The following is a 19,257-nucleotide window of genomic DNA, read 5'->3' on the forward strand; positions in this document are numbered from 1 at the left end:
AACTAACATAGGAACAGAAAACCAAATGCCCCATGTTTTCACTTATAAATGGGAGCTAAACGACGAGAACACATGTACAAGGGGAGGCCTACAACACACACTATTGGGGGTTGGGGTAGAGGGAGGAAGAGCATTAGGAAAAATAACTAATGTGTGGTGGGCTTAATACCTAGGTGATTTGTTGATAGGTGGAGCAAACCACTGTGGCACATGTTTACCTATGTAACAAACCTACACATCCTGCACATGCACCCCAGAACTTAATATTTTTTAAAACTCAAGGAAAAAAAAAGAAAACTTGATTTATCATTGTAATATTAGAAACAGACATTAATAGAGGGTAAATTGCAGGATATTTACATCATTAGGAGCAAGTTTCATGACTGATAAATGTTTGTATGGGACAAAATTCTAGCCAGTCTGTGGAGGTTGAGGAGACTTCCCTGCTAATTTTCACCGATTTTACCTAGCTTTTCTTTTACAAGTATGAATCTTGGTGACACCGTATGACCCCATATCTTGCTCAACCTGAAATACGTGTTTTATTGAGGCAAGTTTTTGCCTATGTTTACCATAGAGATAATTTTATAGCCACCTATATCCTGCTGTTGCTCCTGGGCAGGTTTCCCAGGTTTTGTTGGTGAAGATGTCCTCTGATTGATTCTCTAGCAATCCTTTGATAGCTGCTAGCTTAGGCTAATTTTCCTGGAGTGATGATTAAACTAAAGGTAAGAAAAGAAAATATCAGTACAGATTGTTAAATTCAGGAAAGTACATTTGGAAATCAACTTTGAAAGACGACACTACCAATAATCTATTATTTATTCTATTAATAAGATGTTGAGAATTTAGTGAAATTCAATTCACCTTTCTCTTGACAATATATGTAAATTATATATTTTATTAGGCTTGTGCAGAGTCAGGATGCCAAGATGAGCAATCATTTATTTACTATAAGCAAATTTAATCACCCGTTTCATGAACAAAATGATGAATTACTCACTAATTTGACATTAAACATACATTTTATGAAGAAATGATCTTCATTTTGATACTAGCCATGAGCCACAAAGTTTGTATTGTAAAAAGTTTCTATGAAATTTTAGGATTGTTCTTAAAGGTAAAAAAGTGTCAGTGCAATTCTGTTTACTCATTATTCAATGCAGAGCAGCTTTTTTAAAAATTAAGAGATTCTTACTCTATCACATTATAGAAAGATAAGCAATGCATACATTTCAATGTACCTGCTTTATCTATTATGCTATTGGTTTCTACATCTATCTAGCTATTCTTTTCTCTAACATATTGCTATTACATAAATATTAAGATAATTTAGTTTTGTTTAATTTTCATTTCTCCAGTATGGGCATTTGTTGTTTCTTCAGTGAATGCAAGGTGCATTAGATAAACATAGGGATGGAATAAAACAGCTAAACCACCCAAATCACAAGGACATATTTTTTGTAGGTACTTTGCATAGTGAATACCTCTTCATCTCTGTTATTAGTTATTATTTCAGGTAAGAACAGAATAGGATAAACCTATGATGTAAGGTTCTACATGAAAATTTTAGTTTTGTTAAATTGAAGTAAATAAGAATTATTACAAAATAAACAAGGCAAATCATCTCCTTCTCAAATTAATCCTAGAAGAGGATCGATATGTTGCCGAGATTCAATTGTGTTTCATATTCTGTTAGAATCCAAATTCTGGCTGCAGTCACTATGCATAAAGGAAATTATGTTCTAAAATATTTTGTTTTTCATGAAGTGTTTCATAAGTGGTCCTTTCAATACAATTTTAAAATAACAGTTAAGGGCTAGAGATTTCAAATCATATATATGTATATATATATACATATATATACATGTATATATAAATATATACATGTATATATATGTATATATATATACATATATATGATTTGAAATCTCTAGCCCTTAACATAAATAAATATATATGTTTATATATATATACATATATACATGTATATATGTATATATAAACATATATATTATATATATATTTATTTATTATATAAATAAATATATATTATATATATTTTTAATATATAAATATATTAATATTTTCCAACACTAAAGGCTCATTGTTTAATATTTTGTTTTCACTGTCATTCCTTTACTTACTTAAAACATTGCGTCTAAAAGGGTTTATCTGCATTTTTTTCAAATTATGTAATTTAATTAAATGAAATCGAAGGATTAAATATTTCAAATAACTCACAAAGGTATAGAGTGTTTCCCGTTATGATGTTAGAAATGTAAAAAATCCGAAAATGCTTGAGTGAAAGGAGGTATGAGAGCAACAGCAGAAGTGGAGGGGGCGAGAAAGACTAGATTATGTCACATGTATATATACAGATGCTATAATTTTGACTTTTAGAAAACTGCATCTCTCATCATAAGAACATAAAAACTTTAATCATTTTTCTTACCACCTGCATAGTATTTCATGTCATGGATCATTCCTAATTTACTCACCCATTTATTTCTGCATTTAAATATATTTTTATAGCTTTTAGTTTTCCTTTATTACAAATAATGCTTAAGTAAAAATCTTTATAGAGACACATTTTTTCATGTGAATATTTCAGCATAATACATTCCTTCATGAGAAACTGACAAATCAGAAAGCATGTTATTTTAATATCATTTGATATCATTAAATAGGGGTCTTCCTACAAACTTTTAGTTCCCACTAATGATATATGAAAATGGTTGCCTCTTCCCACTTTTCTGATGGGTAGATTTTATTATATGATTAATTTATTCTTAACTTGACAGAAAGATAATTCTAACTATATTTGAAATACTTTTTTTTTGCATTATGAAAGAGATAACATTTCTATTTAACAGCATGTGTATTTCTGTATCTATTTAGTGGTTTTTCTCTCCTTTTTTTTCTAAAGCAATAAGTTTCATTGTTATCAATGTATAGATTCATTTTTATATATTTATGTAAATATACATAAGTCACATAGAACAACTATATATTGATCTTTTAAAATAAAAGATTTAAAAATTAATCTTAACCTTTCACTTGCTCTACTTCTGCCTATATACATTTTTTTTTAAAGTTTTCCAGTGAAATTATTGTCTTCAAATAAATACTTTCAAGATTTAATGTCATAATTTTGTTTAAATTTCTTACCCTAGTATTTTAATTTTAATACTGTTTTCCAAAAATTATCTTTCTTATACAGTACATAAATATCCTTATCAAAAAACATATATTTTAATTTAATTTTATTTTTGGTGGACTCTATTGGATAATCATTTTCCAAATGAATTTAGGATAAACTTGTAAATTCTATACAAGCTCTTCTGGATATTTCCATTGCAATTGCATTGAATTACTGAATAATGTGGTGAAATCAGATGTTTCTATTAAGTTGAATATTTTGTTTAATCAAAGGCAATTTTATACTATAGATTTCTGTGACAGCCCTTTTATTGTATTATAAATTACTCCATACTTGTTATGTTATTTGGGATGGGGAAGAGATAGTTCACTTAGCACCATAACACATGTTCACTGCTGAGTTTACAAAAGGGAAGAGTCCAGAGTGCACCACTCAACTATGTCAGAAGGGCAGAGCTCAGGGGCTGGGGTTTGGAGAGAATGAACAGCAATGCCAACTAGTAATTATTGAGCACATTTTAAGCACCAGATACCTTTCTAGGCATTTTGCATATGAACTCATTCAATCCTTAAAACAAACCTATAAAATAGATTCTATCTCTTACTATAACTTATGGGTGAGGACAAAGAAAAATAATCTTTTTTGAGATCACAGAACAAGCACATATTGTGCCCTGAATTCAAACCAGCTGGGTGACACCTCTGCTCGTACTCTTAACCTTTATATTCTACACCCAGAACTATTTTTGTTTGCTACTGTGAAAGTACAGACTGTCACTCAATATTGTTTGTGCTTCAAAATCATTTGTTAATATTTATTCTTTATTCAGTAACATTTAGGAAGGGATGTAAGACTATTCCCATTTTTTAGAAAGGTGTTGCGTGGTAAATAAGAGTTTTTTCCACTGTCATCTAATATAGCTCTTTTTACAACTTTCCAAACAACATGTGTGATTCTGAAAGCTTTTGAGATAATAGAAGAATGGTATACATGAGGTCGTCCTCCGCCCCCAATCTTCTTCATTACAGGGTATTTTTTACACAGTTAATGTGCTCTGAGATATTTTGGGGGGAAACACTTTTTACATTTAATAAATATAATTTATTGTGAAAGAAGCCAGCATATTAAACTTGGATAATGTAGACAAAGACATTGTTTTGTTACTTGCTTATTTGATTTTCCTTAGATATAGACTTACCCTTCCTCTTCCTTCCCCAACCCTTAAGAAATATTTGAATATGCTTACTCTTATGCAAGGTGGGGAGAGATATAACTGGAATGCAAATTTTGAGAAGTATCATGTTATTTTCTAGAGAGAGCATATTGTAGTGTAAGAACACAGTATCACTGCTGGCCAATATGTAACAGTAGACTGCAGGATTAGTTGGTTATCTAGCATGCAAAATTCAGAACTCTAATTTAGGTAAGATAAATTATAATAAATTTACTTTTAAGGCAAGATAAATCATAATACCTGGTAATGCAAAAATAAGTAAAGATTTTCTATAGCACACACATTTAATTTTCTTAGGGTAAATTATTACTACCTTGATTTTTTTTGGTTATGAGTTCCATTTATGAAATATTTCAGCTATAAAGTACCAACCTATTACAGAGTCCTGAGATGAGTCACTGTTCTCCTAATGTTAGTATGTCCATGTTTATGCTAATGACAATTACTCAAAAGATAGATACAATCAAGTAGATTGACCTAACATATGTAGTTTAAATAAAAAGTGAGAAAGGGTCTGAATCATTTACATGGGAGAAATCCCCTTGGATCTAGATGGAAAGTCGTGGTTCATGCCAAGAGGACATCATCCTCAAATTGTCCTTTTATTTTGGAGCCACACAGAATTTTCACACTTGTGATAAGAACCACCGTATAATGCAGAATGGCTTACTTTTTAACTTTTGGAAAGTGAGCGGTATCTTTTTTCCCCCCAAACACTATTGAAATGAGTAAAGAAATATACAAGTAGGTAGGGCTTGGTATAAATTTGATATAATATTAAAACTTGACCAAATATTTCAGGCCTTCCCTTTCCCCATGTCAGGCCCTTCAATATTTGCTAAGACTTCAGTGCATTTTATGTTAGTTTGCCTTAACTGTCCTGTTCCACTATGTTGAAAGACTTTGCAGCCCTGTTTATTCAGAAGATGTTCCTCATTCTACCCTTAAGGCTTTCCTGAATCTCCAAACAGAAGCTATTTACCCTCATCTGGCAATAATAATATATGACTGGTATGTCTTTAGGGACTTATTTATTTCTCATACTATTTTCTATATATCTTTTACACTGTCTTTGAAATGAAATGAAACTATATTTATTCTCTCTCTATATATAAACATGCATCTTGTATGTAATCAATACAGAATACATATTTTGTTAAATTAATGGCACATGAAGTTTTTTATTGTTTCATGATTCACAAGTGTGTATATAGATGTGTCAATAAAATGATGAGACATTTAAACTAGTTCCAATTAAGTGATATTTACCATGCAAGATGAGACTGGACTCTGTTTGTTTTGCGGATTCCTTTAATGACTGATTTAAAGTAGAGGTAAAATTTTAAAAGTGAAGAATGATTACAGAATGTTAGTTGTGCAGGGAAGATAATCGGAGTGACTGAAAACACGGGGAAAGCAGGGGTGGGAGTTGAATCACGTAAGACCTATTTTAGACCAGGTTACTCTTGAGGGACCCAGTTATACCATAAGTTGAATTATGCCAACTTAAGAACTATAAATCACATGATTTAAATTCAAGGCAGGTGTTGGACTTGACTTTTTACTCCAACACTGAGAAAGTTTTAAAAAACGTTACTTCAGGATGTACTAGGAGAGTAGTTAAGACCTCCAGCGTGATTAAAGTCAAATAAAATTTAGCAGAAGCTACTAAACTATGCAAAAGACATGATACAACAGACATCTCTTCCTCATCATCACAGCACAGAACAGTTGCAAATAATGAAGACCTATTTTATCTCTGTGTTACACAGACAAGTGGCTTTACAGAACAGGATAGTGGTTGAGTGGTTGCATCCAAGAAAATGGACTTGTACATCACAGTCGTAGTATTCATCATAGTAGAGGCAAGGGTTAGCTGAAAGAAAGTAGTATGGTTTTACAACATTGTCTTTTAAAAATCTCATTTGCTAAGGAAAGAGACCATCTTATTAAAGGCATAAAGATGAATTTTTATTAACAATAGCTAACTAAATTTGATTAGCATAAGCTAACTAAATCTGAATGCAAAACATGCAATGAGTTAAGGTCATGTAAAAAAGAAAAAGGTAAAATTTTTGTCTTTGTATAAAACAGGCTTTATCACAACGTTTTAAATCCAATATAAACAGATTGGAGAGGAATCATCTTTTTAATGACACTGTCATTTTGAAAGTATTAATTATGCAATTGCAATATAAAATATTCACCCTTTTTGTCTAATTATCTAATGCGGCATTATTTAATAGCTAAAGATTTGCTTTACATTATTAGCAGTAATGTATAGCCAATGGAAAAATGGAATTAAAAGCACATATACAATGGCATGTATAATCTCTCCATCCACCCAGAGGCTTTTTTTTTTTTTTTTTTTTTTTGAGACAGAGTTTCGCTCTTGTTACCCAGGCTGGAGTGCAATGGTGCAATCTCGGCTCACGGCAACCTCCGCCTCCTGGGTTCAGGCAATTCTCCTGCCTCAGCCTCCTGAGTAGCTGGGATTACAGGCACGCGCCGCCACGCCCAGCTAATTTTTTGTATTTTTTTTTTAGTAGAGACGGGGTTTCACCATGTTGACCAGGATGATCTCGATCTCTCGACCTTGTGATCCACCCGCCTCGGCCTCCCAAAGTGCTGGGATTACAGGCTTGAGCCACCGCGCCCGGCCGCCCAGAGGCTATTTTGATTAACATTCTAGTGATTTTTTCTCACCTTGCTCTAACCCATGGATGCGCATGCAGCTATGTTCTGGTACATACAGAAATGCACACAAAATTCTCCAATCAGTATAAAGATACCCAATATTTTAAATTTGTGGTAATAGCACCAAAAAACTTATAATTTTAAACCTAGTCTCTATCACAACTAACAAATGTAACTATTTGTCTCTATATAAAGGCAAGAATAACAGTAATTTAATTCCTTCTCTCCTTAAATATTTTCTGACTTTATTATGCAGTCTTGAATCTCAAATCTTGGTAACTTGGTGGTCAGCTTAATTTTTTCCATGTATCTCTTCTCTTTCAATTTTAAAGTTTGATCATTGCATGACATTTATAACAATTTTATAAATTTTAAATTTAAATTTATGTTCTACTGTTTATTATTATAATCAATATCCTTCTATGCTATATACATTTTCCTCTTCCTAAATTATTAAACTGATTCACCTTTCAGGAACTTGGGGAATAACTACAACAGATTTATCAAGGTGAAACAAGGAGATGAAATGAGAATGTTATATTGCTGCCTGAACAATTGTATGTTTGATAGTGTATCTCTGCTTCTTCTTCATACAATTAGTAATTTGCCAAAGTCATTACTCTTTTTTTTTTTTTTAAATTGGTTATCCATCGTTATGTTAGTTTATTCTCTTATGTAGTATTCCGGTGAAATATGCTATCAGTGGATTTTTTTTTCTTTAGATGTAACGTTATTTTCATTGAATCTATAAAGTGTTTTAATCTATTGTTTTCTTTTATCTGTTGTTCTTAATTTATATACTTTTCCTAATATTATAACTAAGAATTATCGTTTTTATCAATTTTATTTGAATTACACTAAATGAATTATATCTGCATGTCCAGGTCTTATATTTTTAGCATTGTTTGTGCCCAATATGTTTAATACTTGAGTTCATGTATTACTTTAATAGCTCTCACTTTCTCATACACTTAAAAGTGAAGAAAGGCTTATAATATACATCTTCTATGTGATAGAATCCATCTTCTTGAGTAATATTTCTCTCTTTCCTACTCTTCTTTTACTTTGGTTAAATTGTTATATCACTGCAGACATTGCTTTTCTCAACTAGATTTTAAAAATCTACTCAATTGTCATCCCCTTTTTCCCTAAGGCATAGATACTTGTTTGATTTTTTTTTTTTTTTTTTTTTGGTTGGAGCTGAATCTCTCTCCCAACTAAATTTTTTTTTCCAGAAATAGGGTATAAAAAGTGAAGTGGATACAGAGAAAGAGAGAGGGACACAGATAGAGAAGTAAATAAAAAAGAGTGGCAGAGCACGGTGGTTCACACCTGTAATCCCAGCACTTTGGGAGGCCAAGGAGGGTAGATCAGGAGGTCAGGAGTTTGAGGCCAGCCTGGCTAACATGGTGAAACCCTATCTGTACTAAAAATACAAAGAATTAGTCGGGCATGGTGGTACATGCCCTTAGTCCCAGCTACTTGGGAGGCTCAGGCAGGAGAATAGCTTGAACCTACTTGGAAGGTGGAGGTTGTAGTGAGCCAAGATTGTACCACTGCACCCCAGCCTGGTCAACAGAGTGAGACTCTGTCTCAAAAATATATATACAAAAGAGTTAAAAAAAAAAAAAGAGAAATGAGAGAAAGGTATAAGAAGGAAGAAGAATTCATTTTCTTTTTTACTCTAAGAGCAATTAGAGTAACCTGGTAAGGTGAAGAAAAATAAGCCTCTGGCCTTTCAAGTTGGAGGTCACAGAATATTTTTCTTAGGTTTATTTTCTCTCCATAACTTAGTGCTAATATAATTTATTTTAAGATTATTCCTAATAATTTAGAAATTATGTTTGCAGGTAGGCTCTAAAAAATGAAATTTTGCTACCTAAGGAAATAAACATAAATGACACCCATTTGGTTAATACTTCACTTTAGGTAAGATTTACTCAAGAAATTAAAAAAAAAAAGAGGCTGTAAGGAATAATGTGAGCATCAGCTAACTTCTTAGATGTTTCACAAAAAGCACAGAAGAATAAGGATCACTCAGGAAAAACTGCATACTGCTGTAAGTGGTCAGGCAACCTGGGTAGTCATGGAGTAGTGGGCAATTGGAGAACACCAGTAAACTGAAAGCAATGGGACTAAATTATGGACTGCAATAAGGGGGGCCAAGAACTTTTTAGAGAGCAGAGAAAAATCTACACTTACCTCAACATTCTTTCTTATTTGACTCTAATTAGGTATTTTAATCTATTGTGTGGGAACTCGAGTTCTCAGACCTAGACATTGTAATTTCCTTTGCCATAAGTTAAATCAGTGGTCTGAGTCACTCTGGCAATTGGGGAGGGGTAAGCAGAAATAATTTGCACATTTTCTGTGGTATGAGTGAGATGAAAGTTGTAGAAAAGCGTGATATTTTTCAATGCTTAATTTAAAGGATGTATGGGTTAAATGCAAACAAATAGAATGTATAAAACTTACTGCAAAGTTTGTCTTCACAGTTATTTGGGCAGTCTGCACATGGAACGCCCATCTTATAAGGTTCATTCTTTGTGTCAGGATCATTTCCCCTTAAAGAATAAAAAGAAGTGATTTCATAAAACCCATCTGTGAAAAATGCAAGTAACATTTTACAGTGTACAACCAATTTTAAAATCAAATTGTGTAAACATTCTTGTAAAGAACAGTGATAATTTTTAAGACGGGTGTAAGATTTCCAGTCTTACAGCTATAAGTTTTTAGCGCATAGAACCAATAAATCTGAGTGACATGAAAATATTTTTCAGGCAATGTGCACATCTCTTTGGACAGTCGAGTCCTAACAGTACTTGGAAACTTTGGATACTGCCAAGTACAAGCAAGAAAACTTACAAGCAAGAGGGCTTTAGAGGCAATTACAATAGAACGCTATTCTTCATTAATACCTACAAGGACTCGGTAAACCGTCACTTAAAAGGGCATGATTCTTACCAGTGTTAAGAAGAAAATCTCAAGTGAGGCAAACTAGAGAGGTTCTAACTCCATCTTTCACTATGTCATGAGAAACTTGTTACATGTGAATATCTTTTGTTGAAACAGATGGTTTGTATATAAGAAGAAAGTACATCAGCATGGATAAAACTAAAGTGCTGGGGTGTGGGAAAGAGAGTAGATGAGAAGTTCTAGTTCTGGACTAATTTGAAACTTTAGAAAAGAAAGGAAGGGCTCAATGGCTTATCCCTGTAATTCTGTAATTCCAGCACGTTGGGAGGGCAAGGTGGGAGGATTGCTTGAGCCAAAAGTTTGAGATAAGCATGGTGGGGTGGGGGGAAAGTCAGGCCTGGTGATGCAGGCCTGTATCTCCAGCTACTTGGAAGGCTGAGGTGGGGAGGTGGGAGGATAGCTGGAACCCAGAAGGCCAGGGCTGCAGTGAGCCATGTTGACACCTCTGCACTCCAGCCTGGGTGATAGAACAAGACCCTAGCTCAAGAGGAAAAACAAAACAAAACAAAAGACAATTCTAAAAACACAACGTAAATAATTTCTGCTTCTTAATTAACATAACTTAAAAAAGTAAATGTTCTGGTTTTAAAAAGCCTTTTAAAATCTGGTATTTGTTTATCTGGGCTGCTAAAATATCTCTTTGAAAAGGAGGTTATTACTAAATTCTGTAAGAAATTTAGTCAGCAGCTTGGACTAATCATCAACCAAGAAAATTCTCCTGTCATAGATCTCCATGTTTTGTGCTTTTCTTTTTTGGATCAGTTGAAATTCACTGCAGACCACCAACCCCTGCAAATACATTTTGCAAATGATGTGTTGTAGGAGCAAAGAGATTTTATTGTCTTCAACACAATTTATATGTAACTCATATAGAATTATTATATAATGATATTACACTCTGAGTCAATAGTGATAGTGAAGGCCCCAATTGAAAATGTGAAGTATGATAGTGTGTTTTCAAATAAATCATGTTCATTGATTTATATTGAACATCTTGTATTATGCTACCTACATGAGAGACAGTGGTTAAGTACCATGCATAGAGTGCACTTTATGGAGGAAAGGCTTATGTGTTAATCTAGGAAATACATGTAGCTGAAGGAAATACATAATGACCTGTTGCCAACTTTCATCAGCAGAAGTGATATTGAACTGGCATTTTTAGTCAAATATCAGGCGGAAATATCCAGCTCTGAACAATCTCCCCTTTTTTGATAACCATCACTGGAGCCACACAGAGGGGCCTTGCAGTCATCCTTGTCTTACTTAATTTTGCTTCATAATCACAGCTGATAGGAGAAGAAGGTGCACCAGACCCTTACTGAAACAATCAGATTAAATTTTCTAGAAATTGCAACTAGTATCTGTGATAGAATCTGTAATGTGTAAATTTAATTTTTAAAGAGATGACATACATCAACTTTTTGACTTGATAGCTAAGTACAGGGAAAGACACTTGGCTCTTTCCATTCGTTCCCATTTCAAGACTCTACTGCATATCTATTCTTTTGGTCTAACAATACTCTTGTTTGGTTGAAGTAAATGTTCTTGTTTCTTTGCTTAAGCAAATTAGTTTGTCTCATATAATAATTATCTGAAGCATTAATGACATGTAGGAAGACTGTTGGTAAATTGCTCTGAAAATATAATGGAGTTTTTTTTAAATAAGAGAAAATGCAGGCAAAGGAATAAAATAATAGACAACTAAATACCTGTTTTCACGTAACTAGGAAGTAGCTGAGATTCAAACTATAGGTTGTTTAATCATTCATCTTTGAAGGACATCTGCGTTATTTCCAACTCTTGTCTATATGAATAAAGTTGCTATAAACATTTGTGCACAAAAAAGCCAATGTTTGAAAAACTAGATTGGGTTACTTTAGGAGGATATATATGTTAAAAATGAATAATACGTACTCATGACAATAGTGACAAACGTAGAGATATTGAGGTGATCCTTTCTGGCGGCATGATGCAACGGCACAGCCAATCAGGTAAGAAGAGGCCCAAACAATCTGCAAAGATCGAGTTGTTTATTACAGATTAGATATTTTACTACACAACTATAATTTCAATATCGTCATCCATGGTTAAAAGTAAACATGTTTGCTTTTAGGTTTTCTTTGGGCATGGCTTAACAAGAAGTCATAGAGACAAAAGGATTTCTGTGTGTCTAGATACCAGACATGCACCTACACACACATAGCCACACACAATGAAAACCAGTGGAGAAAATCAGCTGACAGGGGAGGGTGATTTGATGATTGGCATTGTCTCTGTTTATTGTCAGTTTTCCTTTTTGAAAATAAGTTGGGCTTCTAGATGTAATTTCTAATTTTAAAAAATCCCAATGTTCATTTTCTCTGGGATAGGAGAGATGGGTAGAGAAATGGTAAAGGTACAAAAGGGAGTGTTGATCATTTTGCTATAAACAGGCTGATGTTCAAAAGGTACTTGAATGTGGCCTTTCTGTACATGGGCAGTATATGGCTGTGCATAGGATTCATTTATCCCATCATATCCAGTATACTCAGAGATGATCAAAACTCCATGGCAACTCTCTACGACTCATTCTTATTGGAACAAAACATGAGTGGCTGTCATGAGTGCTGGCTTATTCTCCCCTTCTTGTCAAACTTATGTGGACAAGATTATTTATCAGTTTACATGATGAAGGCTGCTTGGTGGTTATATAAAAATCAAAGCTTGGAAGAAACTTTTCCTTATTGGTCAGAGAACAGGCATAGTGTAGAGTACATAGTGTAAAGTTGGCTTTTGAGGAAAAGTGACCCAGGCTTAAATTCCATCATTCACTTCTTGGGTAGGGTGTACTTCGAAATTTGCTTTATGTCTTGGAGTTTCATTTTCTCAGCTTTAAAATGGGATATAACAATGCTGTCGCCTACATTACAAGTGAATGGTGGGATTAAACACTCAAATATTTAAGTGGTTCGAAAGGCGATGTTTTCAGTAAATGTGGTTGTTCCTACTTGCCTTCCCTGCCCTACATGAACCTGGGTAGTTTTCTCACAGCTAATCCTAGAGACTTTCCTGACATTTCTGTTCATGTTCTTGATTAGAGAACATGTTTGCTGTGACTCTTTTAGATGAAACATTGTTTTCTCTTTACAAAGAGAGTCATGCATGGGTGCCAATCTCTCCACACCATATGGCTTTTAATTACCTGCTGCTAACCTAAGCTTTTACTAAAATTATTGCTCTAACCAGGAATAAAAATTTTTATGGTGTAGATTCTTTGTTTGCAGGTTCTTTCTATCATTTTCTACCAATGTGTATTTTCCATAACAGACCCTGTTGAACTCAGAATCTAATAGAGCACATAACCAGAAATATAATTTTAATAAAAATGCAGCTGAACATGTTTTGCAATATTCTCGATATACATGAATTGGTAATAAGATTATTGAAATTAATTTATTCATTTGTTCCTTTATCTCATAGCAAAAAAAAAATTGAAAATGAAATTTTTTCATTAGGTCTTCAGACACAATTTTAGAAAAAGAGCTTTTATTTTGCAAAACTTTTCTATGAACATACTAATGCATTTATACAAGGCTACAGAAAATGTCGGAAAATATCTGGAAAGGCCTTGTGGTATATTCCCCCATTAGGCCTGCTGTCATGGGATTATTCAGCTTCAAATTAACGTTCTTGTTGTTCAGTTCATTCTGCTTGCAACCCTATTATCTGTTCCTAGCCCTTCCCTGCCTTCACCTGCTTCTGATTTTTAGAACATCAGGTGAAATGAAGTTCCCATCCCTCAAGTGCATATGAAAGACTAAGAGCTGTGTAAAGACCACTGGATTAGGATTCAGACCTGGGTTCTGGTCCTAGCTCCTCCATTTACTAGTCATGAAAGGAATAGATAACTGGTGGATTGTAAAATGTTTCTGCATTCTACTGTGTTAAATTTTAAGCAAATGAAAGCAAATTTGTTTGATTTCATTGTCCTAATTCCTTGAAAACAAGAAATGAGATAAATCATTTTGATAAAATGTGTTCTATTTGGAAAGTGATGCTGATTGACTTTGAAGGAGACAAATCAAGATTATCCAAAGATAGTAGAATTCAGTTACTATATCACAGTAATAAGATAATGCTTTTGTGATAAAATTGTGGGTTAGTTGACTTATATAGGAAATAGAAGGCTTGAGTCAAGGCCACAAAGTTGTTAGATTTTTAGCTTTCTAGATATTCATTTTATTTTTATCCTCTAATCCCTTGTTAAGGTAAACTATACGATTAAATAGGTTAATGCTGAGATACTCCTGGATTCTTGCCACATACCCTTTGTGTCTAAGTGTATCAATCTTAAAAGAAAATGCTATTTACTGATGTTTTATTTAGGTTTCTGATTAATTTCTGTGATTCTGCCTCTGTTTTTTAAAAATGCTTTATCTTCATTGGCTTTTAACATCAAATTTAAGTAGGCTTTATTTCAAGTAGATTTTATTTTAGATTTTATGAAACTTACCAATGGGCACATGTGAGAACATAGTGAAAGGAAGCAGTCTGCAAGCCAGAAAAAGAATCCTTTCAAAAAACTAACCATGCTGACACTCTGATCTTAAACTTCCAGCCTTCATAAATTCAAGAAAATAAATATATGTTGTTTAAGTCATTCAGGAATGTGATATTTTGTTATGGTAGGCTGAGCACGCAAACAGATTTTGGTATCAAGAACTGAGATGCTGCTGTAACAAATACCTAAAAATGTGGAAGCAGCCTTGGAATTGGGTAATGGGTACAGACTAGAAGTTTTCAAGTGCATGCTATAAAAAAAATGTAGATTTCCTTGAAGGGATTGTTGATAGAAATAATGGCATTTAAAGTCTATTCTGTCGCAGATATAAAGGAGGGACATGCTACTGGAAATTGGAACAGAGGTAATCTTTGTTACCAGGTAGCAAACAAAATGGCTGCTTCCTTGTCTTCTAGTGTTTTGTGGAAGACAGAAGTTATGAACAACAAACGTGGATATTTAGCTGAGGAGATTTCGGAGCAAAGGTTTGAAGGAGTGGTTTGGTTTCTCCTTACCACTTATAGTAAACTACAAGAGGAGAGAAAGAAATTGAAGAAATCTTTATGCAAAAAAGAACCAGAACTTGAAGATTTACGAAATTATTAGCACATCTATATTGCAGAAAATGAGAAAGTATTTTCAAAAGAATACCCTAAGGATGTCGCTGAACAGCCGTTTGATAAAGATACCATGGATATGATTTAAAAATTTAATCATACATCTCAGCAGAAATAGAGGCGTGATTATATAGCAGAGATACTGCCAGTGTGAACTAAAGTGGGCAGAGAAAGAGACCTAAGTGAAGGAAGAAAGGCTGTCAGACTTCTTAGTCTCTTCAGAACGAAATGATAGATGCATTTTATTGCAAACATGCTTTGTCCTTCAAGAAAAGGGAAGAATGAATTTCCAAATGCTTCAAAGATCATGACGGCTGCCCTTTCCACTACAGGTCCGGGGGCAAGGTTGCTTCCTGCTTAGCTTCAGAGTATTGTCTCTTTAGGTGATCTCTGAAAACGGCTGTGTTAGCAGGGCCTCTTTAGATGTGTGTGCTTGCCAGCACGCAGGTTACCTGAGTGTAGTGGTCTGTCGTTAGGCCATCATCTGAAGATGTCCATTGTCCATGTTTGAAATCCTTAGACTCACTGTGCCAGACTCCAATTACAGTTGACCATGATACAGGATAAGATGTCATATGCATATTTTCTCCGCAAAAGGTATCTGAAATGAGAAAATGGGTTGGTCATACTCTGAACAAATTGGAAATACTATGCAAGGAGACTTTCCTCATTTTTATTTTATGAATGGTTCACTGATCATCTTGATAACATCTTCTGAGAGGGAGCAAAATCAGTTGTATCCCTGCCGAAAGCCTTCTTCCTCATTGATGAGTGAGCATGTGGTACTCAAGTTTGGTGAAAAGTTGATAGTAGATAGTAGAAGTTTTGAAATCGAATCAATCAACATTTCATTCTCTGCTGCTTCTAAGCTGCTGGAGATTGGTAAAACCAAATCAGAGAAGCCTAAGAGTTTTAACAGGGTTATGGCTTAATGGAAGCGACACACAGGTATTCATAATACAAAGATGTTGAATAGACATTTTTTAAATTCAGCCGTTCATTTACAGTGTGGGCTTTTGGTTGAACATGATATTCAGGAGTATCTGCCTTGTCCTAAGGCAGGCAAGAACCATGTTGCTAATTCCCTGCTCGAAAGCATTGGACTAAGATTCCAAATAATCTGTAGATGTAAATGTGAATTAGCACTTTTAAAATATCTTAATTAAAAAAAATTATCATGTTAAAATATAATGTTTATTTGTGAGGGAAGGCGATACAGTTTGGGTGTCCCCCTCCAAAGCTCATGCTGAGATGTATCCCAGTGTTGAAGGTGGGGCCTGGCTGGAGATCTTTACATCACGGTGGTGGATTCCTCATATAGCTTGGTGCTGTCCTCATAACGGCGAGTGAGATCTCACAAGACCTTGCTGTTTAAAAGTGTGTGGCACCCCCCGACTCTCTATCTTTGCTTTCTCTCTCACCATGTGAGACGCTTGCTCCTCCTTCACCTTGTACCATGATTGTAAGCTTCCTAAGGTCTCACCAAAAGCCAAGCAGATGTGGGAGACATGCATCCTCTATAGCCTGCAGAGTTGCGAGATAATTAAATCTCTTCTCAATAAATTACCCAGGTTCAGGCATTTCTTTATAGCAACACAAAAACAGCCTAACAAAGAAGTACTATTTTTTTTTTAATTTCCTGGAAACTAGCAGTAAGTTACCTAATTTATATAATTTATATGCTCTAAGATGGGCTCATTTTTGAGCACCTGAAATTGTCTTATGGGCAGCTCAGCAGGGTTGCATATAACTTATTTCTCAACTGCATTATTGTTCCGAATAATGGAACAGATCCCCATGGTGTTACTGTTGAGTAGCTGAGGTGACTACTCAGAATGGAGACCTACGTCTCTAGCTGTGTACTCTACTATTCTGCCATACTGAGAGTTTTGATTCATTTTCCTGACGGTAAGAACTTGGAATCTGAAAATGTAATCATATAAACCTTAAAAGAATTAATGAGTTAAAATACTGCAGTAGTTCACAATTCACTGCCATGTATAACTCAGTGCAAATAAAGAAATCTAGATGACTTAGTTTACTCTCATCAAGTTACTTAACAATCCCTGTTTTACTGTTGTTTTTTGAGTCCAAAGGTAGGTCGTATAGATACACACTTACTTGGAAGTCTCCTCTCGAGTGGGTTACTCTCTGTCATGTCACAATACCTTGAAACCATTCTGGCATTTAGAGCAGCCTCCTCACTCCAATTCTACAGTGGAAAGAAAAAAAAAAAAGCACATGTTCTAATTAATATTTTCATTAGATTCTAATTTATTGTTTCTAATAATCCATGAGATATAATATCATTAATTGTGTAAATTAAAAATGTAAATAATGAGATTACTGTTAAATGTCCTAGTAGAAAGAGAAAGACAACAATGTTCATTTATTATGTTGGTCCTTTAATTCACAAATCCAAAACTTGGTAATAGCATTCAGAAATAGTTTCTCTCTCAGCTGTAGTAGAGAATTTAAGTAAATGCTTCCAGGAAAACAGACCAGAGTTACAAATCCAGCCAAGTAATTTATTTGTAGTTTAAACTCAGACATATTATTTTATCTCTTTGAATCTCAGTTTATCCTCCTGGAAACTGTTACCTGTAATTTATGCCCAAAGGTTTGTTCAAATGTGATAATCTAAGGAATACAATTGAGATGTGCTAAATTTTACATATCAATAAATGATGGCTGTGATTAGAAGCAAGTTCACAGTCATATCTACATCTAAAATGATGAATCGCAAAAATAAAAGCTAACTCCACGTGCCAGAATCTGTCACTAATTCTGTGTGTATCTTCTCTCACTTTAACCCCATAGCAACTCTACAAAAGAGTTAATATTATGTCTATTTTTGTAAATAAGGGAAGTAAGGCACAGAGACATTAAGTAACTTTTAGGGGGTCAGACTATAATTGACAAAAGGAGAATTTGGATCCATTTAGGCTGACTTCAGAGTACTGACGTCTCAGCGTGCATCAGCTGTGCTGAGTTGAAGCATCTGGTCAGGTATGACTAAGTAACAGCTGTTCTCCCAATGCAGGAAGGGAGAAATTCTGCATCTGTCACAAATGATCTCCCTAACACTCTTCTATCGTTGTGGTGTGTATGAAACCGCCCAATTTTTATGAAGAACTGAGATTATGAACATTTGTCTCATCTGAGTTCCCTTTCCAGGAAACCCACCATCAGGCCCCCCAGATGATAGCAGGGAAGTGAGGCTCTCCTGATGGTCACACCTGGACGGGAAGACACAGCTGCTGCCTATTGGCCAACTCCTTTTCCTTGTCCCTTCTGTTTTTCCGTCCATCCTATTTAAACCTTTAACTTTGGTTGGTTAGGGAGAGGGAGGGATTTGACAGACTGACAGCACCTGCCACAAAGCCTTTCTTCTCAGGTAATTGGTAATACTCATCTACTGATTGGCTTTCTGTGCTGCAAGAAACCAGACCTTGGATCCATTTAGAACACCCCTGGTGTTCAGCAGCAAATGTATCCATTTAAAAGAATACCCTTATATGTGCATATAACACATTGCCAACAGAAGTTGTAGAGTTTGTTTTTACTGTAGGTTTTTACGTGAATACTTCCGCTACTCTTTAGAATCTTTAGAGGACTGTCATTTTCAGTATCATCCTGAGCATGTGAAATAGAATTTTTTTTGTTTAGTTTTTATTTTATTTTATTTATGTTTGCTGAGAAGATTGCTGTAGTTTATTTATTTTTTATTTCCGTAGATTTTGGGGAGAATAGGTGGTATTTGGTTACATGAGTAAGTTCTTTAGTGATGATTTGTGAGATTTTGGTGCCCCATCACCTGATCTGTATCCACTAAACCTGATTTGTAGTCTTTTATCCCTAACCCTTTTCCCACACTTTCCCCTGAGTCCCCAGAGTCCGTTGTATCATTCTTATGCCTTTGCATCCTCGTAGCTTAGCTCCCACATATGAATGAGAATATACAATGTTTAGTTTTCCATGCCTGAGTTACTTCACTTAGAATAATAGTCTCCAATTCCATCGAGGT

At 34.4% G+C, this 19,257-nt stretch overlaps 1 protein-coding gene across 2 annotated transcripts in view; it reads right to left on the reverse strand.

The window, feature by feature from the left end:
• Positions 1 to 5,107: 5,107 nt before the first annotated feature.
• CRISP1 (cysteine rich secretory protein 1) overlaps positions 5,108 to 19,257 on the reverse strand; it is a 33,944-nt gene continuing 19,794 nt past the window's right edge. Inside the window, exons 4-8 of one of the 2 annotated variants that reach the window (XM_010333995.2) lie at positions 17,352 to 17,442; positions 15,683 to 15,831; positions 11,988 to 12,085; positions 9,570 to 9,658; positions 5,108 to 6,273 (exon numbers count right to left, since the gene is read on the reverse strand). In XM_010333995.2, the coding sequence (XP_010332297.1) occupies positions 6,146 to 6,273; positions 9,570 to 9,658; positions 11,988 to 12,085; positions 15,683 to 15,831; positions 17,352 to 17,442 (555 nt within the window). In that variant the 3' untranslated portion in view covers positions 5,108 to 6,145. The remainder of the gene's footprint in view (positions 6,274 to 9,569; positions 9,659 to 11,987; positions 12,086 to 15,682; positions 15,832 to 17,351; positions 17,443 to 19,257) is intronic. The other variant, XM_003923104.2, reaches the window with a different exon arrangement.

Source organism: Saimiri boliviensis, chromosome 4 (genome assembly GCF_048565385.1).
Source record: "Saimiri boliviensis isolate mSaiBol1 chromosome 4, mSaiBol1.pri, whole genome shotgun sequence".
In the NCBI taxonomy this organism is placed as follows: domain Eukaryota; kingdom Metazoa; phylum Chordata; class Mammalia; order Primates; family Cebidae; genus Saimiri; species Saimiri boliviensis.